General features: G+C 47.6%; 1 protein-coding gene across 1 annotated transcript; it reads right to left on the bottom strand.

The window, feature by feature from the left end:
- Nucleotides 1-10,304: 10,304 nt before the first annotated feature.
- On the bottom strand, nucleotides 10,305-20,750 carry HECTD3 (HECT domain E3 ubiquitin protein ligase 3). The gene is made up of 21 exons (XM_066269357.1): nucleotides 20,303-20,750; nucleotides 19,955-20,115; nucleotides 19,591-19,683; nucleotides 19,376-19,511; nucleotides 18,974-19,089; nucleotides 18,772-18,885; nucleotides 18,553-18,635; nucleotides 17,609-17,774; nucleotides 17,294-17,375; nucleotides 16,169-16,351; nucleotides 15,964-16,016; nucleotides 15,724-15,788; nucleotides 15,457-15,560; nucleotides 15,066-15,185; nucleotides 14,862-14,951; nucleotides 13,719-13,925; nucleotides 13,323-13,452; nucleotides 13,159-13,233; nucleotides 12,979-13,060; nucleotides 12,768-12,839; nucleotides 10,305-12,598 (listed from the first exon to the last, which is right to left on the bottom strand). Exons 1-21 carry the CDS (start codon nucleotides 20,669-20,671, stop codon nucleotides 12,514-12,516), a joined length of 2,586 nt encoding a protein of 861 aa, XP_066125454.1. The 5' UTR covers nucleotides 20,672-20,750; the 3' UTR covers nucleotides 10,305-12,513.
- Between the last annotated feature and the right edge of the window lie 1,857 nt (nucleotides 20,751-22,607).

Raw genomic sequence — 22,607 nt, 5'->3', positions numbered from 1 at the left:
GAAGCAAATGGGCGCTTCTCCTGTGTGCCCTGGCCGGGAATCGAACCCGGGACTTCTGCACGCCAGGCCGACACTCTACCACTGAGCCAACCGGCCAGGGCCAAACATTTTACAATATTTTTAAAATCACATTTGTTCATATCACCACTAATGTCATCAGAAAAGTCCTTCAATATTGGAAAGCTGGAAAACTTATAATGACAGATACAAGTTTCCCAAATTTCTGATTTTCTTTTGAAAACTCAAATATTGTCATTGGCAACAAATACTGCTAGTGGTTTTCCTTGAAGTGACTGGCTTACTTCATTTTGATAATTTGTTGACCACAGTCTGTCAAGTGTTCTTTCAAGTAAATATAGTGTTTTATGTAAAAAGTAGTAGCTCACAAATCAAATGATCATACAATTTCTTTTTCTAGAGACAATCATCATACTTCTCTAGTATGCACATAAATGTGACATGTGTACTTCCCATTTCATCACATAGAATATTAAAAAGATGTGTACCCAAAGACCAAGGTTTAATAAAATTATTTTTATTGCTTCATCAACATTCTTAAATGAAACTTACTTTGCTTTATTATTATTTCTATTTTTATTGCAAGTGTGTGGCAGTAAAGAGTACAGTGACTATTCGTACTGTTTGGTATCACTGCTTTGATTCATGCGAAAGCAACAGCAGTTTTACCCATCATTGCTTTTGTACTATCAGTGTAAATATCAGTGCAATGAAGAGGAAAATAATGTTTTAGTATTATTATGAAAATAGTTTTGACCTGGCAGATACCCTGAAAGTGTTTTGGGGACTCCCAGATGTCCACAGAGCATACTTTAAGAACTGCTATTTTATGGATTCCTTCTTCTGGCTCCCACTGTTTCTAGTACTTACATTATGGCACTCACCACAAAGGACTGTCACCCCCTTTTTCTTGTCTTCTCTATCACACTGGGAACCCTCTGAGGACAAAGGTGATATCTTATTTGCTCCTTTCTCCAAGACAGGACAGCTCCTAGCACAGGACCTGGGACTCACTAAGTAAATAAGTGTGAATGAATTTAAAATTTTCATAAGTTTACCCTTGACCTTCCATTTGGTGGTGGGTAAACTGGGCTGAGGGCCAGGGTCACTGACATCTCTTCTGAACATTCCTTCTTACAAAGTCAATCCATATTATTATCTCTCATGTGTAACCTCATGCTTATTATTTGTTTTTATTTATTAATCACATGGGAAGTACTTAATAAATGCTTATTGAACACAGACTGTTCCCTATGCTTGTTTCCTGCTCACATTTTTTTCCACTCGGAACATTTTTATGTATGTATTTGTATGTGGTAGGGGAATAGTTGAAGAAAGTCAAGCTCTAAAGTTGTCTTTAACTGTGGGAGACAAGAGAAACCTTTCAAAGTTGCGTCTTGGCTCAAAAATACTCTTCCCACGGTCTTTCTGCAAGAGATGTATCTCTCTTTGGGAATTTGCTGGTCATGTCACATTATTTATCTACTCCATTTGGCTGTGGACTTGTCAGTGGGACAGGAAATTATTATTTTTAGAGGGTAAGTGAAAGTTAAAAATGAAAAGAGAAACTCTTCATTTGGCAACCAGTTGCAGGAACTAAAATATTTTTGTTTTATTTTTGTACACAGGCCCAGCAGTTGCCTCATAGATTCATGAAAAGTTAGAGAGGAAATGATGCTACAGTGTTTACATAGAGAGCTTGGAAAGACTCTTCATTAATTAGGACTTTAACATTTCTTTTCAAGCATGCAAAGTTTTCATTGTTCGTGGTTTTAAAATCAGAATCATTTATGCTCTAAATCAGCAATTTTCAACTTTGTTCATCTTAAGGCACACATGAAAATTCCATGTCACACCAAAGAAATATATTTTTTGCTGATTAGACATAAAAGATAGGTATAACTTTTAAAATATTTTTATTGATTGATTTTTAGAGAGAGAGAGAGAAACATCAATTTCTCTTACTCATGTCGTCATTGGGTGATTCTTGCATGTGCTCTGACCAGGGATCGAACCTGCAACCTCAGCATGTCTGGGCAACATTCTAACCAACTGAGCTACCTGGCCAGAACCAATAGATATAATTTTGATTCATCCACACTGGAAGGCTAGTGTTGTATTAGCTGTTGTCATTTTTTTTAATTTGACAGTCTAAAGGACAAAAGGTCAGTGTCCCTGACTAAATAGTCAGGTATTCCATGGTTGTTTTTTTTTGTTCTTTTGTTTTGTTTTGGTTTTTTGTGGGAGAGACAGAGAGAGTCAGAGAGAGGGACAGATAGGGACAGACAGGAAGGGAGAGAGATGAGAATCATCAATTCTTCGTTGCGGTTCCTTAGTTCATTAACTGATTTCTCATATGTGCCTTGACCAGGGGGCTACAGCAGACCAAGTGATCCCTTGCTTGAGCCAGCAACCTTGGGCTCAAGCTGGTGAGTTTTGCTCAAACCAGATGAGCTCACGTTCAAGCTGGAGATCTCGGCGTCTCAAACCTGGGACCTCCACATCCCAGTCAGAGGCTCTACTGCACCACCGCCTGGTCATTATTAGAAGATAATGGTTTATGGGCCACAGTTCACTTATTTATTGAGTATCTAGTATGTGCCAAGGACAATTTTAGTCTCTTGGGATATATTAATAAATAGAAAATAATCCATCCCTCATCCTAATAGACAGAAGCAGCATATATAAATAAATCAGTCTAAATAAGAAATGAGTAAACTGCAGTATATTAAAAGGTGATAAGTACTACTTTGGGAATAAGAAAAAGTAGGCAGGGAGGAGGGATAAGGAGAGGGAGAACACAACCTTGACAGTTATAATGTCTTAGAGTTTTATAGAGGTAATTGAAATTTGGGCCTGACCAGGTGATGGCCAGTGGACAGAGTGTTAGACTAGGATGCAGAGGATCCATGTTCAAAACCCTGAGGTCTCTGGCTTGAGCGCAGGCTCATCCGGCTTAAGCGTGGGCTCATCAGCTTGAGCATGAGGTCACTGGCTTCAGCGTAGGATCACAGACATGATCCCATGGTCACTGGCTTGAGCCCAAAGGTTGCTGGCTTGAAGCCCAAGGTCTCTGACTTGAGCAAGGGGTCACTTGCTTTGCTGTAGCCCCACCCCATCAAGGCACATATGAGAAAGCAGTCAATGAACAACTAAGGAATCACAACAAAAAATTGATTCTTCTCATCTCTTTCCTTTCCTGTCTGTCTGTCCCTATCTGTCCCCTCTCTGTCTGTCCCCCCCACCAAAAAAAAATAAATAAAATTGAGACTTGTATCTCATTTAAATCTTTCTACAATTTTCTTGATCTTTTTTTTTTTTTTTTTGCTCACACGAGAGAGAGACACAGATAGACCGGGACAGACAGGAAGGGAGAAAAATGAGAAGCATCAACTCATAGTTGCAGCTAGCAACCTTGGGCTCAAACCAGCAACCATGGGGTCAGGTCTATGATCCATGCTCAAGTTAGCAACCCCATGCTCAAGCTGGTGAGTCTGCCAGATGAGCCTTTGCTCAAACCGGTAACCTCAGCATTTCGAACCTGAGTCCTCAGTGTCCCAGGACGACACTCTATCCACTGTACCACAACCTGGTCAGGCTCTACAACTTTCTATCTAATAAATTTAGAAGTAAATATAAAAGAAACAGGTAACATCAGTAAAAATGGTGGTTCCCCCAAAATTATCTCCTCCCTTAAAGCAATGAGAATATTGTCAAAAATGTCAGAATCGCCTGGCCTGTGATGGCATAGCGGATAGACCGTCAGCCTGGAATGCTAAGGTTGCTGGTTCAAAACTTTAGGCTTGCCTGGTCAGGGCACATACAACAAGCAAGCAATGAACAGCTAAAGTGAAGCAACTATGAGTTGATAGTTCTCATTCCCCCATCTCTTCTCTCCATAAAATGAAATTTAAAAAAAAATTTTTAGTGTGCGAGTGAGAGACACAGAAGGACAGAGACAGAGACAGACAGGAAAGATGAGACATGAGAAGCATCAGCCCATAGTTGTGGCACTTTAGCTATTCATTGATTGCTTTTCATACGTGCTTTGACTTCAGCCGATCCAGTGACCTATTGCTCAAGCCAGCAACCTTTAAGTTCAAGCCAGCAACCATGGGGTCATGTCTGTGACCCCACGCTCAAGTCAGTGACCCCACAGTCAAACTGGCAACCCTATGCTCAAGCCAGATGAGCCTATGCTCAAAGTGGCAACCTTGGGATTTTGAACCTGGGTCCTCAGAGTCTGAGATCAACACTCTAGCCACTGCCCCACCACCTGGTCAGGCAAAAATCAATGAAATATATTTTTTTCTTTTTTTTTCTTTTTTTTTTTCATTTTTCTGAAGCTGGAAACAGGGAGAGACAGTCAGACAGACTCCCGCATGCGCCCGACCGGGATCCACCCGGCACGGCTACCAGGGGCGACGCTCTGCCCACCAGGGGGCGATGCTCTGCCCATCCTGGGCGTCGCCATGTTGCGACCAGAGCTACTCTAGCGCCTGGGGCAGAGGCCACAGAGCCATCCCCAGCGCCCGGGCCATCTTTGCTCCAATGGAGCCTTGGCTGCGGGAGGGGACGAGAGAGACAGAGAGGAAAGCGCGGCGGAGGGGTGGAGAAGCAAATGGGCGCTTCTCCTGTGTGCCCTGGCCGGGAATCGAACCCGGGTCCTCCGCACGCTAGGCCAACGCTCTACCGCTGAGCCAACCGGCCAGGGCCGAAATATATTTTTTTAAATGTCAGAATCAGGCCCTGGCCGGTTGGCTCAGCGGTAGAGCGTCGGCCTGGCGTGAGGGGGACCCGGGCTCGATTTCCGGCCAGGGCACATAGGAGAAGTGCCCATTTGCTTCTCCACCCCCCCTCCTTCCTCTCTGTCTCTCTCTTCCCCTCCTGCAGCCAAGGCTCCATTGGAGCAAAGATGGCCCGAGCGCTGGGGATGGCTCCTTGGCCTCTGCCCCAGGTGCTAGAGTGGCTCTGGTCGTGGCAGAGCGACGCCCCGGAGAGGCAGAGCATTGCCCCCTGGTGGGCAGAGCATCGCCCCTGGTGGGCAGAGCATCGCCCCTGGTGGGCGTGCCGGGTGGATCCCGGTAGGGCGCATGCGGGAGTCTGTCTGACTGTCTCTCCCCATTTCCAGCTTCAGAAAAGAAAAAAAGAAGAAGAAAAAAAAATGTCAGAATCAACTTTTTTGGGTGTTCATCATGAGCAGTAAGTCATGTCACTTCTTTAATTGTTAGTGATTAGTGACTTCACATCTCTTCTTCAGTTCATATACAGACAGCAAAGGATGTACATAGTTCTATTGCTCTCCTGTCTCCCATTGATAACCCATGTGTCATTAAAAAAAAAGAATTGAGAAATGGCTAACAAAATGAAAGTATGGCAAAGAAATGAACAGTGATAATGCAGAAAGTGAAATTCAAATTGAACATAAATGGAGTTGTAGAAGAAATAGCTGCTCATGGAATGTTGACATTACCATCATGAAAGAATATAGCTATGCAGCCAGAGGAACTTAGTGAAGGTAACCTTATCTGCATAAATGAGGGAAGTGCTTGTGACGAAAAGGATGAAGATGTCCCTGAGGAAGTGATGCCAACCAAAAACTTCACATTAAAGGAATTCTCAGAGATATTTCATGAGATTGAAAGTACAAAGAAAGCTCTGGCTGGATAGCTTAGTCAGTTAGAGCAGTGATTGGCAAACCATGGCTCACGAGCCACATGTGGCTCTTTGGTCCCTTGAGTACAGCTCTTTGGCCAGCTTAGGAGTATCCTAATTAAGTTAATAACAGTGTACCTACCTATTAGTTTAAGTTTAAAAAAATTGGCTCTCGGCCCTGGCCGGTTGGCTCAGAGGTAGAGCGTCGGCCTGGTGTGAGGGGGACCCGGGTTTGATTCCCGGCCAGGGCACATAGGAGAAGCGCCCATTTGCTTCTCCACCCCCCCTCCTTCCTCTCTGTCTCTCTCTTCCCCTCCCGCAGCCAAGGCTCCATTGGAGCAAAGATGGCCCGGGCGCTGGGGATGGCTCCTTGGCCTCTGCCCCAGGCGCTAGAGTGGCTCTGGTCGTGGCAGAGCGACGCCCCGGAGAGGCAGAGCATCGCCCCCTGGTGGGCAGAGCGACGCCCCAGAGGGGCAGAGCATCGCCCCCTGGTGGGTAGAGCATCGCCCCTGGTGGGCGTGCCGGGTGGATCCCATTCGGGCGCATGCAGGAGTCTGACTGTCTCTCCCCGTTTCCAGCTTCAGAAAAATACCAAATAAATAAATAAATAAATAAATAAATAAATAAATAAAAATTGGCTCTCAAAAGAAATTTCAATCGTTGTACTGTTGATATTTGGCTCTGTTGACTAATGAGTTTGCGACCATTGGGTTAGAGCATTGTCCTGAAGCACATAGGTTGCTGGTTTGATCCCTGGTCACAGCACATACGGGAACAGATTGATGTTCCTGTCTCTCTCTCACTCTTTCCTTCTTCTCTCTAAAAAAAAAAATCAATAAAAAAAAATTTTTTTTTTAAAAACAGTACAAAGAAAAAAATGTTGACAGCTGATCCAAACTTAAAAAGGAGCATGTTTACATTTTTTCATTTCCCTGTGCATTTATAACTGACAGTGTTTTTAATGTTTGACAAAAAATTTTAAAGGTAGCCTGACCTGTGGTGGCACAGTGGATAAAACATTGACTTGGAATGCTGAGGTCACGGGTTCGAGACCCCAAGCTTGCCCAGTCAAGGCACAAGCAAGAGGCAACTACCAGTTGATGCTTCCTGTGCCTTGCCCTTCTTCTGCCCCTGCCTTACTCTCTCCTTCCTTTCCCTAAAAATCAATCAATAAATTTTTTTTTGTATTTTTCTGAAGTGAGAAGCAGGGAGGCAAAGAGACAGACTTCTGCATGTGCTGGACTGGCATCCACCCGGCATGCCCACTAGGGGGTGATGCTCTGCCCATCTGGGACATTGCTCCGTTGCAACCGGAGCCATTCGAGTGCCTAAAGCGGAGGCCATGGAGCCATCCTCAGAGCCCGGGCCAACTTTGCTCAGATGGAGCCTTGGCTGTGGGAGGGGAAGAGAGAGACAGAGAGGAAGGAGAGGGGGAGGGGTGGAGAAGCAGATGGGTGCTTCTCCTGTGTGCCCTGGATGGAAATCAAACCCAGGAACATCCACATGCCAGGCTGATGCTCTACCACTGAGCCAACCAGCCAGGGCCAATAAATAAAATCTTTAAAAAAAATTTTATAGGTCACGGCACAATAGTAATTTTTCCTATTGATTATTAAGATCTCTTTGCTTGGTTTCAAATTGCAGGGTCATTTGTACAGTTTTGACATTACTATACTAGGCAAAATGAGGATTTCTTATATATAAAAATTAGCATAGCCTGACCAGGCAGTGGCACAGTGGATATAGCATCGGACTGGGATGTGGAAGAACCCAGGTTTGAGACCCCAAGGTTGCCAGCTTGAGCGTGGGTTCATCTGGCTTGAGCAAAAAGCTCACCAGCTTGGACCCAAGGTTGCTGGCTCAAGCAAGGGGTTACTCAGTCTGCTGAAGGCCCACGGTCAGGGCACATATGAGAAAGCAATCAATGAACAACTAAGGTGTTGCAACGAAAAACTGATGATTGATGCTTCTCATCTCTCTCCATTCCTGTCTGTCTGTCCCTATCTGTCCCTCTCTCTGACTCTCTGTCCCTGTAAAAAAATAAAATTAAATTAAAAAAATTAAAAAAAATTAGCATAAAATGATATGTAAAAAAGGTAGCATTTCAGCCAGCCCTGGCCAGTTGGCTTAGTGGTATAGCGTCGGCCTGGCGTGCAGGAGTCCGGGTTCAATTTCCAGCCAGGGCACACAGGAGAAGCGCCCATCTGCTTCTCCACCCCTCCCCCTCTCCTTCTTCTGTCTCTCTCTTCCCCTCCCACAGCCAAGGCTCCATCTGAGCAAAGTTGGCCCGGGTGCTGAGGATGGCTCTGTGGCCTCTGCCTCAGGCGCTAGAATGGCTCTGGTTGCAACAGAGCGACACCCCAGATGGGCAGAGAATCCCCCCCTGGTGGGTGTGCCGGGTGGATCCCGGTTGGGCGCATGTGGGAGTCTGTCTGACTGCCTCCCCGTTTCCAACTTCAGAAAAATACAAAAAAAAAAAAAAAAAAAAAAAAGATAGCATTTCAAATTAATGGTAAAAAGATGGGTACTTAAGGAAGCTGAGGCCTGACCTGTGGTGGCACAGTGGATAAAGTGTCAACCTGGAATGCTGAGGCTGCTGGTTCAAAACCATGAGATTGCCTGGTCAAGGCACATATGGGAGTTAATGCTTCCTTTCCTTCCCTCCTTCTCTTTTTCTTTTATCCCTCTCCCCTCTCTCTAAAATGAATAAAAATTTAAAAATAATAAAGGAAGCTGAGGACACTGGTTTAACAGCTGGGGTATGAACACAGGAAAGCTGACTCTAGAGAATGCACTCTTTACTACTAGTATATTGCCTTCTCATGGTATATACATAATACATGGTTTCTTCCATAAAGATTTTGAATTCTAAATATTAAATTTTTGACCTGACCAGGCAGTGGCGCAGTGGATAAAGCAATGGACTGGGATGTTGAGAACCCAGGTTCAAAACCCCGAGGTCTCCGGCTTGAGCGCAGGGTCACTGGCTTGAGCATGGGATCACAGACATGACCCCATGGTCGCTGGCTTAAGCCCAAAGGTCGCTGGCTTGAGTCCAAGGCCGCTGGCTTGAGTAAGGGGTCACTCATTTAATCCACTGTGGCCCCCAGGTCAAGGCACATATGAGAAAGACATCACTGAACAACTAAGGAGCTGCAATGAAGAATTGATGGCCAAAAAAAAAAAAAAAAAAAAAAAAATTGATGGCCAAAAAAAATTTTTTTTGTACATAAGGAAGGACTATTTATGAAATTAGATGGAAAAGAACAGACTGGATAAACATTTACAACACCTGCCACAACAAAGGGGTTAACATAGAGATTAAAAGCACCTTAGCTACCACATCAGCAGATTTTGGAGCTGGCAGACCACCATCCAATTTCTATTTTTCAAATTAATTAATTAATTAATTATTTTATTTTTTTCAGAGACAGAGTCAGAGAGAGGGATAGACAGGGACAGACAGACAAGAACAGAGAGATGAGAAGCATCAATCATTAGTTTTTCGTTGCGCTTTGCAACACCTTAGTTGTTCACTGATTGCTTTCTCATATGTGCTTTGACCGGGGGCCTTCAGCAGACCAAGTAACTCCTTGCTCAAGCCAGTGACCTTGGGTCCAAGCTGGTGAGCTTTTGCTCAAACCCCGCACTCAAGCTGGTGACCTCGGGGTCTCGAACCTGGGTCCTCCGCATCCCAGTCTGATGCTCTATCCACTGTGCCACCGCCTGGTCAGGCACCATCCAATTTCTAGCTTCATCAATTACTACTCATGTGACCTAGGGCAAGTTACTTATTTCATCTTTGCTCTAGGTTTCTCATCTAGAAATGGGCATAATACTACTACTTACTTCATAGAGTTGTTCAGAAGATAAATGTATAGCACTTAGCACAGTGCCTTATTTTAGTACTTATTATGTTAGTACTATGCACTTATTATTTTAGTACTATTAGCAAAGATTGTTATAAAGCAATAAGAAAAGTACAATCAAAGTTATAGAAAAATGAACAAAAATATATAAAGAGCAGTTTATAAAGAAAAACAACACCTGGCCTGTGGTGGCACAGATTGTTGGCCTGGAACACTGAGGTCATCGGATTGAAACCCTGGGCTTGCCGGGTCAAGACATATGACAAGCAACCATAAATGAACAACTGAAGTGAAGCAACTAAGAGTTGATACTTCTCGCTCCCTTACCCACTCCTCTCTGTAAAATCAATAAATAAAATCTTTAAAAAACCGCAATTCTCAATATAGTAAATAATCAAAGCAATAACAATTATACCATTTTTTCTACACATTAACAAAAATTTTTTAAAAAAAAATATATTTTTAAGACTTTATTCATTTTAGAGAGAGACAGAGAGAGAGAGAAAGGGGGGAGGAGCAGGAAGCATCAAGTCCCATATGTGCCTTAACTGGGCAAGCCCAGGGTTTGAAACCAGCGACCTCAGCGTTCCAGGTGACGTTTAATCCACTGTGCCACCACAGGTCAGGCAACAAAAAATATTTTTAAGTGTTCATACCCAAAGCTGTTAAGAGTTTAAGAAACAGACACAATTTTGCAATTTGGCAGTTTGATAAAGTGATTTTATGAAGTTATTCTAAGGAAATCAAGTAGGTATACAAGGATGTATGCATGAGAATGTTTATTGTTAACATTTGTAGTTTTCAATATCGAAAACTTGTAAACAACTTCAATGTAGAGGGTTTTAAATGAATAAACAATATGAAAATTCCTTACAATGTAACACAATGCAGTCAATAAAAATAATGATTAAAATGGTTTCAGTGACCATCATATCCTGCTTGGACTATGCGTGTCCAGTGTCTCCCTCTCAACTTATTCTCTACACAGCTGCTGAACTTGAATCTCATCATGTCTTTCCCTTGCTTGATGCCCTCTTGGCTCCTCATTGCAAAATGGATAAAACTGGAGTCTTCTCTTTTTGTTACATTCCAGTAACATGGGACTTAACATGCTTCTCAGCTGGCCTTTGTGCCCAGTTGTTCTCTCAGGATTTAGCATTCCAGTGACAGCCAGACTGGTTAGAATCATCCTGTTCTGTCCTCTGATAGTTTCATGTCTCCTTTGGAGCTCTTACACACATTATTAAATGTTTATATGTTATTTGTTTACTATATGTTTCTCCCATTAGTTTAAATCCCAAGAGGGCAAAAATTATCTGTTTAGCCACCATTTGATCCATTGCACCCAATATGGTGCCCAACATACATGCTTGATGCATTCACTGAATGAATGAATGAATGATTAAATGAAAAGCAGGTTACAAAATAATGCGAGTCCAAGTTGTTAAAAGAGGGGACCCAAGACGCATCCTGCCGGTAACAGACACAGAAATGAACTGCCTCCTGCAGGATGGCGCTAGCCAGGTCTTTCCTAGAAAGAGGAAGGCACGCCTTGGATGTGCGGGAAATGGGGCAGAAGCTTGTTGGGAAGAACAGAGCTGGGTGGGAGGGGAGGCTCACCTGGGGTGTACGACTCAGACTAACGGGGAGATAGGCCTCTGGGTGAGGGACTCAGCACCACTACTGGAAGTTTCCAGCGTGAGCAGCGTCAGGGAACATCCTAGAGGATGGCATGGGGAAGTGGTGGAAGCAACCCGCGGCACATCCTCCCCTCTCTGGCACGTGACTTCAGGACTCCCATCCTCCACATCACCACACCTATCACAGAGGATGCCAGGCTAGCTTATTTTTTTCCCTTCTGAATAATGGGGTCCTTATTTCTCTGCTCAGCTCCAGATTAATGTTTGCTACTAAGAAGCCCACCACTCCCACCTGGCACATATCTCCTTGGCTCCTGGCACAATCCTCAAGTCCTGGAAAAGCCTTTCTAACGTCCCTCAGGAGCCAAATAAAACACATCCTAAAAGAATGAATTCACCCATTTATTCAACTTCCCCATGTGCAAGACATTCTTTGATGGAGTGTCATGGAGGCCTTTAAGGGTGAGAGAGGCGGGGCAGGGATGTGCATAAGGCTTAGAAGTAGGTTTAAAGTCTAGGCTTCATTTTAGAATTGGGTAAAGAGGAGAAGCTATTGAAGATTTTAGAGAGGACATAAGTGGCCTTATCTTGTGCAAAATTTTGGGAGCAAGGCAGCAGATGGGGAGTCAGGCTGGCTGTGATGCAAAGTAATTAATGTGAGGCAGTAGTGGCAGTCAGGATGGATGCTGAGTGATGTAGGTTCTAAGCCAGGGAGCGTAGTGGCACTTCATTAATTGACACTGGGTTGGAGGAAGGAGAGAGCTCACAGCTCGGGTATGGAGGGAGAAGAGGAAAAGACCAGTATATGAGGATGGGTGCTCGCTTGTTGCCTCATTCTTGGGGCAAGTAAGTAAGGGGGAAGACCATCATTCCCTGCCCATGCCTGATACCTTGTTTGGGGAGGAGGCTCCACCACCCTCCATAGTTTTTAGTTTTGAGTCCAGGCTGAAGTCAGAGAAAAACAGGAGAAGAAAAGGAGGAGCCAAAAATTGAAGCAAAGTCCATCACGGGTAGGGAGCTAGAAGGCCTCCTTCAAGTAACTCAGGCCTGGCAGCTTATGCTGCGCTTGTAGAAGGTTCCCTCTTACAAAGGCTGAATAACTGAAGCAAGCCTGAGCACAGTAGGGCCTGTGCATCTGTGGGGCCAGGCCACCAATGTCAACTCACCACCCCCACTCCAGCCACACAGAGGGCGGTGCACGCTGGCTTTTTCTGAGTGCATCAGCTCACATCCAGAGCAAGAGCGCAGAGCCCAGCTGGTCTAGGTGAGGCGTCTTGCCCTAGCAAGGCTGACTGGGACACTGCCGGCCTGCAGCTGCCCCTGCCGCCAACTCACTCCTCCCAAGGGCTCATGTCGGTGTCGATAGCCACGCAGTTGTAAGCTGCATAGCGGAGCTTCTCTTCGCACACTTTGGCGCTGCAAGTGGGGGAGACAGGGAGTTGGTTAGTGCCAGGTGTAGATGCCCCCCATCACCACCAGGAGCGATGGGGCTCCAGTTAGTAAGTACACTTCAGCGCTTCATCCACCTTAGGATGTCACCTTTCACTCGCTCCCCATTCTCTGGTCTCAAACCTAGGAAACTCACCTGGCATAGTGAGGTAGGAAGAGGGTGCTGGAGCAGGTGGAAGACTCAGGCAGTGCATCTGTGGTCTCGCAGCTGAAGGCGTGGAGAGGCCACAGATCAGAAAGAATTGTAGAAACACAGGGCATGGGTCTGACATGTATGTGTAGGGAGCTGGGCAGAAGGCTGGCCATCACCCCTTCAGACCCCCTTTGGACTTCCCCTCCCCACTTACCCCAGCTTGTCCGGGTATATGTAGATCCGTGCAGGCAGACGGCTACGGCCGGTGACAAAGCGCAGGAAGCGGCTCCGGTCCTCTGGATGGAGAGGGAAATGAGTGCCCACACTTCCAGCCTGGCTCGATATCCCATAAGTGGAGTCGAACCCAGGTATTACTCTGTCCTCTACCACTGACCATTGGTGAAGTTGTTCAGTGCCTCCCAGAAATACTGCACCCGTGTGTCAGATGGCTCGAAGTCCTCAAACCGGGCTGGTGGTGACAAGGCCAGAATTTATTCTTATATCCTGACAAACACAGCCTTTAAGCCCTGCCCTGCTACTGCCCTGCCCCCCACTCACTGAGCTTTCGCAGAGCATCTACAGTGACCTCTGGGTCCCCGCACACCTTCTTCTCCAACTCTTGCCAGGTCAGCAAGTCCAGCACAGCCTGTGGCACCACCTTCAGCAGACCTGTCTGCATCGCTGCCACCTGGGGAGGAGGGAAAAGACCTCCCTGGGGAAGAGGGCCTAACTCCCAGCTCAGTGTGTGATGGGGCCACATGGCTTCCATTTGGGGAGTTAATGGGGGTCATGGGCTTTGCTCAGCATTGGGGTAACTGTGTCCTCCACTGATAGGCAGGAATGTGGGGCAGAGGGATGGTGGAAGTCAGATTGGGTACTGGTGGCCTATCAGGCTGGGCTCTGGTTATTAGGGGCTGTCCAAAATTCTCTGTTCTGCCGGCCTCCGGGCAGTACCTGCTCCTTGCTCTCCTCTAGTCGTGCCTTCTGCACCAGTTGGATAAAATGGGAACGATCCTCATATCCCACCACGATGCCTGCACCCCCGGGGATCAGCTCCACCACCTGCTGGTCACTCAGTACAGTGGTGAATGTTAGCTCCTTCCCAAATTTGAACTCAAATGTCTCCTTGTCCATTCCTTCCATCACTTCCAGGAGCTTCACCTAGGGGTTGAAGAGAGGCAGGAAGATCAGCTTCTAATGTGGAAAGTCCTGTTTTTCCTCGAGATGCTCACAAGCAAGCAGGGTAGACATCCAGGCAAGGAAGTCCCCATGCAGTCATGAGGGAAGTAAGGGGGTCAGTACAAGGGCTGTGAAAGCAGCAAGACAACATGAAATCAGGCTTGCAGCCCAGGGAAAGTGTCCTGGAGGAAATGGCATCTATGCAGAAACCCAAATGATGGCTAGGAGTTGGCTAGACCACAAGGAAGTCAGGAGAGAGAATATTGGAAAAGGATCTAAGAAATCTGGTTGGCTGGAACCTGAATGTGAACCAAGTGGCCACATATACCTGGATTATGTAAGGCCTTTCTGGATTCTGCATTTTATCCTAACCCCAGGGCAGAGGCTTTGAAAGGTTTAAATGAGGAGTGTGAAATGAATTACTCTGGCTGCTGAAGATCAGACAGGTTAGGTAGGGTTATAGCTTTTGTAGTTAGTGGCTGGGTCAGAAAGGAGGGTGGCCTGTACCAGGGAAAATAGTGAGATGGGAAAAGTGAACAGATTCCAGGAGATGTAACAAAATTTGAGAGGTGAGGGAGGAGGAGTGAAGAATGAGCGGCCTGAGGGTCCTGGCAGGGGAAGGGGTGTGTGGCAGTGCCATTCTGAGGCAGAGCTCCAGAGGACAGTAGACTGAGTTGCAGTGTGCTGTAGTGTGCCACCACAGCGCAGATGCCTATACGGCCCCAGGCTTCAGAGAGAGGCTGGGGTTGGAGGTAAAGATTTAGGAGTCACCAGAATATAGATAGTAGTTGAAAGCATGAGAGTAGATGGAATTGGAGAGGGAGCATGTGTGTGGTAGGAGAAGGTTCAGAACAGCCCCGGGGAACAGCAACCTTTGGGGGCTGGGCAGAGCAAACACTAGCTCCAAGCTCTACTCACCAGCACAGAGTCCACAGCTGGGAAGTCCTTGCTCCAGCTCACCTCCTCACCAGACAGCTGCTTCCACACAAAACCAGGCAGAGCCAGGACCTATGGGACAAATATTCACTAATCTCTTCTCATCCTAAACTACCCAGATTTGGCTGGCCCTTCTTCCTTCCAGGGGCCAGGATGATCTGACGCGCTGCAGATTGGGTCACTCACCAGGAACTCCTTACCCCGAAGGGCAGCCCCCATCAGCTGTCCAATCCACTCGTACTTGGCAAAGTCTCGGCAGGAGGGGTTGGGCACATACATGTCCCGGGCTTCACCTGTGCCATTGCCCTGCCCCCCCAGACAGAGTTGTCAGCATGGGATAGGATGGACCTACACTGTTGCCTGAGATTCTCCAAAGAGTTTCCTGAACACCTTCCACTGGAGGCCCTGAAGGATCCCTCTGAATGTATAATGGCTCCTCCCCCTTCCCTGTCTGTCCAGAGGTTACCCAGGGCAACTCAGACACTCTTCTGCCTCCTTGCTAGCTCAGCCTGGTACTGGGGAGGTTTGCAGAGACAGAACAGCAGAAACAACTTGGGAGGTAGGAGTGGGAGATTACCTGATTGGCTGTGCGTACAAAGAAGGGCAGAGGCACAGGGGTGTCCGCCGAGCTAGGACACAGCTCTTCTGACATGTCTGCCAGGCTATCCCGAAAACCACCCCCTGAAATGACAGACAGATCCCCTCAGCTGGGGCATTCAAGAGCTCCAGCCCCCATAATGGGGTAATAAAAGCAGGTCCCTTAACTTGGTTAGCTGGTGACCCCAGAAGCCTCTACCACTCTTAACTAGGGCAGGACACTTATCATCCTCCCTCAGGGCCTTACCTTGGTCAATAATGCCTTCTGCAATGAATTTACACTCCCACCACTGGTCATAGCGCATGGGCCACCTGTAAATAGGGGAGGAGATCTGTCATGCTGGACCAGGACTTGAAATGATTCACCAGCTCAGACAACAGCCAGGTGTAGGGGTACAGAAGGGTAATGATCAGGGGTTCCAAAGGCAGTGTGCCTGAGTGTATATGTGTACATGTCTGCTCTAAGCCCCTTACCCTCATGCCATACCTGTAGTCCAGAGGCTTTTCATACTTGTCAGAGGGCTTGAGGCCTTCATAAACCTGGGGCAGGGGAAAGAGGAGGGAGTTGTAGGAGAAATTCTGTGTCAAGACCTGGTCCCATTCTTGCCCAAAGACCTTGCTCAAGTTCCTCTTGGCCCAGCCCCTTAAGCCCCTTACCAACCCTCCCTCAGTACACCCCAGGTAGTTCAGACCTGGGTGAAGACAGCGTTCTTGCAGGCAGGGTCCCTTAAGGGACAGGCACGGTGTTCCATGGCAAGGCGTCGGTTGATATACAGGCGTGGCATGAAACTGGGCTTGCTGCTCTCTGAATCACGCAGGCACTGGCTCACCAGGCCTGGCCGCTGGTGTGACAGCAGCAGGAACTGCTTCACTTGCTGGTGATAAAAGGTGGCCAGAGCAGGACCGGCAGGCAGTCAACCTCTGTCCAGGCCCTACAACCTTTCTCTATTTCCTGGACCCAATTCTACTGTTCCAGTCTAAGCCTATTCATCTCTGTCCTTGCTTCCAGTCCTTCCCTTAGTCCAGCCACCAGGGGGAGCTTTCTAAAACAGAAGAATCCAACTTTGTCATTACCTTACTTAAAACTCTCCCAATGGGGCCTGACGGCACAGTGGATAGAGCGTCGGACTGGGATGCAGAGGACCCAGGTTCAAGACCTCGAGGTCGCCAGCTTGAGCGTTGGCTCATCTGGTTTGAGCAAAGCTCACCAGTTTGGACCCAAGGTCCACTGGCTTGAGCAAGGGGTTACTCGGTCTGCTGAAGGCCCACGGTCAAGGCACATATGAGAAAGCAATCAATGAACAACTAAGGTGTCGCAATGCGCAACAAAAAACTAATGATTGATGCTTCTCATCTCTCTATCCCTGTCCATCCTTCTCTCTGACTGTCTCTCTGTCTCTGTAAAAGAAAAGAAAACTCTTCCAATGGGTCCAGTGACCTGGGGCAAAGTCCCTTCTCCATAGCTTGGCCTGCAGTGCCCTCTGCTACCAGGGTCTGCTTCCTGCCCACTGCCTCTATAATCACATCATCATCTAGAATTGCTAGTGACTACCAGTATGCACCTTTTATGCAAACTGTCCTACCTATGCTGTCTCCTCTTTTCCCCCAGCTCCTGTGTATTTTACACACTATCTTGGAAATAGTCCCCAAAGACTAAATTTTGACTATTTGCACATGGCTTTCTTCCTATATACCCAGAGCCTAGCAAAGGTCCAGGCCTAAAGTAGGTTTTAAGAACTCTGCTGAAGAGTGAATGATCATATTAGCAGAAAGGAGGAGCCCACTGCCAAGACTAGCACTAGATGGGCCAGGCTCACCTTAATCTCACTGAAAGTGCCAAGCGTGTGGTCCCAGGCAGGTACCAGGTGGTGCAGGACGCTGTCTAGGATCTTTATGAATCTAGGGTGGGTAGGTACAGGGTACTAAAGCTAAAGATTTGGGCATGAATGTAAGCTCCCCCCTTAATCCCCAACACACAGGTATAGAAGCAGCCAGCACCCAGGGGCTGCTCTGACTCTTGTAGTAAAACAGCTTACATGCAGTGTAAGACCTTGGGGGCCTCCTCCACATAGACACAAAAGGCTCAGGATAGGGGGAAGGGAAGAGCCTGGCAGGCCCAGGACCACAGCTACCTCTGTAGGAGAACAGCCCTGCGGTATAGTACTTCAGGGTCAGTGCCTTCCAGGCGTGGATATCGCACCAGGCTGGTGGGCTGGAACAGGTCTGCATTCAACCCTAGTTCCCGTTGTCTAGATGACTTGATCTTGACCCCTCGAAGACGCACATCAATCCCGTCATCTGTGAGGAGTCAGAACATTTTCACTTACTGTGCCCACTGCCTCCTTGGTATCATTAAGATCCCTTTCTACTTACCTTTTTTTTTTTTTAAAGAGAGGAGGGGAGATAGAGAGACAGACTTCCGCATGTGCCCCGACTGGGATCTACTGGTGACCCCCATCTGGGGCTGATGCTCTGCCCATCTGGGCCCATGCTTGCAACCAAGCTATTTTTAGCGCCTGAGGCGGAGGCTACATGGAGCCATCCTCAGCTCCCAGGGTAATGTGCTCAAATCAAAAAAGCCATGGCTGCGGGAGGGAGAAAGAGAGAGAGAGAGAGAGAGAGAGAGAGAGAGAGAAAAGAGGGGGATGGGGGAGGGGAGGAGAAGCAGATGGTCACTTCTCCTGTGTGCTCTGACTGGGAATCGAATCCAGGGCTTCCAAAAGTGGAGTCAACAATCTACCACTGAGCCAACTGTCCAGGGCCACCTATTTCTAATTATTGTATTCTCTGTTGGTCCTTTTGTCCACTACTATAATTGGTGGAATGCCTGAGGGTCCCAACTCAGTTCCTCTTTCAGGTGAGCCTAACCATCTCCATGGCTTTAAGGCAGGTCTATAACTCAGTACCTTCCACCTGGCTCAGGCCTCAAAGCATCAAATCCTGGACTTAGTTCAGCTATCACCTTCATTTCAACTCCAAGCCCATCCTCTTCTCTCCACACTTCCACACTTACTGTCAGCTAGCCCCCATCTACACACTGGAGTTCCAATTCCCTCCTTATAGCCTTAAGCCCTACCTCGACACTCGACGATACGAATCTCAATGATTGGGAGGTGGACAGTCATGTCTTCTAGGACACAGACATCCCCGATCAGGGTCCTGAGGAGACAGATGTAAGGCACTTTAGATACCCCTTGCCTTCAGGGATTGCTGGGGTCTTACCCAATCTTCAATGCTGGGTCAGACCCCACTGCTTGGATTATGTACCACCTCCCACCCAGGCCATCTTGCTCACTCGTCAATGCTCACGTCACTCAGCTTCTTCAGGTTGTCCCCTTCGCCTCCATAGACAACAACTCGCTTAGGCATAAAGTTGTCATCTGTGGTGTCAACTGTGAGTAGCAGCTTCCTGGGGGGGGACGACAGTATGCAGATGGGTCTATGGACACTCCCAGGCACAAGGCTCACCCACCCTGTCCTATTCAGACCACACTCACTTGACAATGGTGCCCTTTTTCATGGTAAGCCGCACCCAGTGTTGGCACTGGGACCCATCACTCTCCCAGTAGGTGTCTGCATTGCTGTCCGTCAGGCAGGACACATTGAACTCCTCCTGGGGAAGGGCAGAGAGGTGGAATAAGTGTTTACCCCCACTCCCTGCACTGGGAGTATTCCTTGGGTCAGGAAGGACAAGAGAGAAAACGCAGTGGATCTGGGTTAAATGAGCAGCTGGTAGGGGTGGAATTGTCTAGGGGCTTCTATAGGATTTCCAAGTAGGGGGGCTAGACCGAGTCTGGCCTATGGGGATTCGGATTTAGCCCTCTTCTAGAGATGAGGGTTCTGGATCTAGGAAAATGTGACTACCTCTTGCTTGGGGTGGGAGGAGTCCCAGCACCCACCGTATAGGAGGAAACGTCTATGCTCTCCACATACTGCTTCACACTACCCAGGTTCTCATCCTCCTTGCCCAGGTGGTCGTATAAGAAGTGGATCAGGTCCTCGTCGCACTCGTAGGTCCACGTCGGAGGCACATAGCTAAGCAATCCCAAGTCCCTAATTAGGTCAGGACCAGACGTGGAGCCCCTTCCCACCCATCCTACCCCAGCTCACTCACAGTAGCCTTTGCACAGCTTCTGCGTATGCCGTGGCTGGCTGAGGCCTCGATCCGAGACGGTGTGAGTATGTCAGGTCCACCACCTGTTCCCATCTGTGGGCAGACAGTGAGGGTGGGTCGGGGCGGATGTGGCGACATCAGAGGGCGCAGGACAATCCCCTCCTCAAGCCTATATAATCTTATCTAGAGCTCTAGCTCCTCCAAACTGTGCCACCAGAAGCTCCACCCCAACACCTTCGGGTTCGCCCCTTACTGCTCTTAGCAACCTGCCCTCTCATTATCCTACCTAATGGGCGGTGCCAGACAACTTTCCAACTCTTGGGGGCCCTGCCAACTGATAGCTCCGCCCCTCCAAGCGCAAAACCTGAGCAGCGGGCGGTAGTCCACGCCGAAGAGCTGCTGCTGTCGCTGGAGGTGGTCCGGAGTGTCGATGGGTACGAGGCGGGCGCCGCCTTCCGCTGGGCGGCACACCAGCAACCAGCCTTCGTCCAGCCCGCAGTCTCCCAGGTGCTCTGCCAGTTGCTCCTGCCGGGATGCGTCAGATGGGGGCAGGCGTCAGGGAACTGCCATTTCCAGCGGCCCGCCCTGCCCAGCCCAAGGCAAAGGGCACTGGACGCAAAGCCAGCTCAATATAGGGAGGGGAGGGGAACAGCCAGGGGGCTTCCCAGGCCCCGGGGAGATTTTGCGGGGTTCCGGGCAAGCCAGGGCGCACCTTGGTCAGCTTCACCCAGAGCCCATGGCCGTTGCACAGCTCCTCGCCGGTGGTGCGCACGCAAGAGCCGCGCCGGAGCTCGATGCTGTTGCGGGCAGCTCGGAGGGGTCCGGAGCCGGTACCGGGGGCCGGGCCCGCATCTCCCACGCGCAGCCCCAGGCCCTCCGCCTCCCACACCGGCAGCAGTACCCGCGACGGTCCCGCCGGGTCTTTGTAAAGCTTGTAGAGCACCTCACGGGGCACGAAAGCCAGCGCCGCCGGCAGCGGCCGCCCGGCACGAAGGCTCTGCGCTGCCTCCGCCAGGAAGCGTATTCGGCCCAGCAGCTGCCGTGGGGTCTCGAGCGCCGCGCCGGGGCCCGGGCCCGCCATAGCGAAACGGCAGAAGGAAGCCCTGCGGCGACCGGCTCCTAGAGCAGCGGCCGCGAAGGCGGTCTGAGCTTCCCACTAAGCAGTGCCCCTCCTTCGGCCAGCCTTCGCCGTATGTTCTGGACTAAGTTCACCTCAGCTGTAGTGCCCTCTGTATTCGAATCCTCAATCATATTTTACCTAGCTCTGTGCCTCCCACTCAGCCACAAGACCTAAGTCCTGTAGTTTCTACCTGATCAATCTCCCCTTCACTCTCCCCATTTCTACTACCATTTTATCCCCACTGCTACCACCCTTATTCAAACCACCATCCAATCTAGCCTGGATCATTGCAGCTATCATTTTTCTGGTCCTCTGGCCTCCTGTTTTGTCTCCTTGCAACAAGTCATAGAACAGCCAGAAGAACCTTTTTTTTTTTTAAAGGTGAACAGAAAATCATTTATCTAAATAGGAAAAAAACGAACAAAGACCTTTTAAAACAATCACATTTATAAATAAATTGGTACAACATAGAGATTGTAAATCTACATCATTTGAATTATAAAATGCACTTGTTATGACAATCAGTTCATGAAACCTATACATATCACTCGTGCTTTAGGTTTATGTACATAGCTCTGAATACTGTGTTCAGAAAACTTCACTGCTGAAAAGCATGAAATGTACACTATGATAGAGTGAGTAAAGGCTAAGGAGAATGAAAGACACAAAGCAAGGTCTTATTTGAAGGCCAAGGCAATAATGGCACTGGGCCTCAAAACCAAGAAAAGGCATATTAGAAGCCCAGATGGGCAGGCAGCTTCTGGACATCCTCTCTGGTTCCCTATCATAGGGACAGTCTGACTAAAATGTTTGGGAGAATAACCTCCTCCTCTCCAGCCCTGCTACTGACAAGAGTCTTGAGACTCTCAGGCTTGATCCTGGTTGTTACTCCAAATCCCAGGATACTGGTGATCATCATCTAGTTTCTCCCAGTAATTCTGAACCAAATGAAAGGATAAGCCTAGATGGATAGGGAGGAGGCAAAAAAGATGGACAGGGGCTGTTGGTGAAGTATAACCATGGAGGAAAAGGAAACTGTTTCCTCTTCCTCATTTAAAAAAGCTTTATTGAAATATGATTCGCATACCATTCAATCCATTCCTTTAAAGTGTATAATGGTTTATGATATGGTACATTAATTAAAATAGTGGTAAAAATGTACATAACAAAAGTTGCCATTTTAATCCTTTTTAAGTGCACAATAATCTATTTTCAAAACTTTTTCATTATCCCAAACAGAAACTATGTTCCCTTTAAGCAATTAACTCCTTATTGCCTCCTCTTCCAGCCATTGCTAAATTCTAATTTACTTTCTGCCTCTATGAATTTGCCTATTCTAGATATTTCACATAGGTAGAACCATAGGTACAATATTGTCTTTATCTCTGTCTTATTTCACTCAGTATGATGTTATAACGTTATAGCATGCATCAGAATTTAAACTCTTTATGGCTGAATAATGTTCTATTGTATGTATATGCAACATTTTGTTTATCTAGTCAGCTGTGATGGACATGGGTGGAAACTTTGTTTGATACAGTTCTCAAACAACTGAAGTTATCAATAAATAAGTGATAAATGATCCTATGTAATTTTGACAGTTTTCCATTTTTTTTCTCCCTAGAAAATTGGGAATATGGTGCTTCTCTTTCCTTTTCTCCAAGCTATTTGTGTGCTATCGCACTACTACAGAATATAGTGAACAAATGCACGTTAAGAGGGCCTGCTGTAACCTGAACTCTAGACATCTCCAACCTCTTTAATTCTACCAGATTGAGCTCCTGGTTTTCATAATAGCCATTTGCTCTTTTGCCTTTTTTGTCTTTTTACACTTGCTGTTCCCTTTGTTTGGAACACCCTCACTGCTTCCCCCAATCAGGAAAGGAGCCCTTGCTAG

This window comes from Saccopteryx bilineata, chromosome 3 (assembly GCF_036850765.1).
Source record: "Saccopteryx bilineata isolate mSacBil1 chromosome 3, mSacBil1_pri_phased_curated, whole genome shotgun sequence".
NCBI classification, from domain to species: Eukaryota; Metazoa; Chordata; class Mammalia; order Chiroptera; family Emballonuridae; genus Saccopteryx; species Saccopteryx bilineata.
This window is presented reverse-complemented; position numbering and strand designations above follow the sequence as displayed.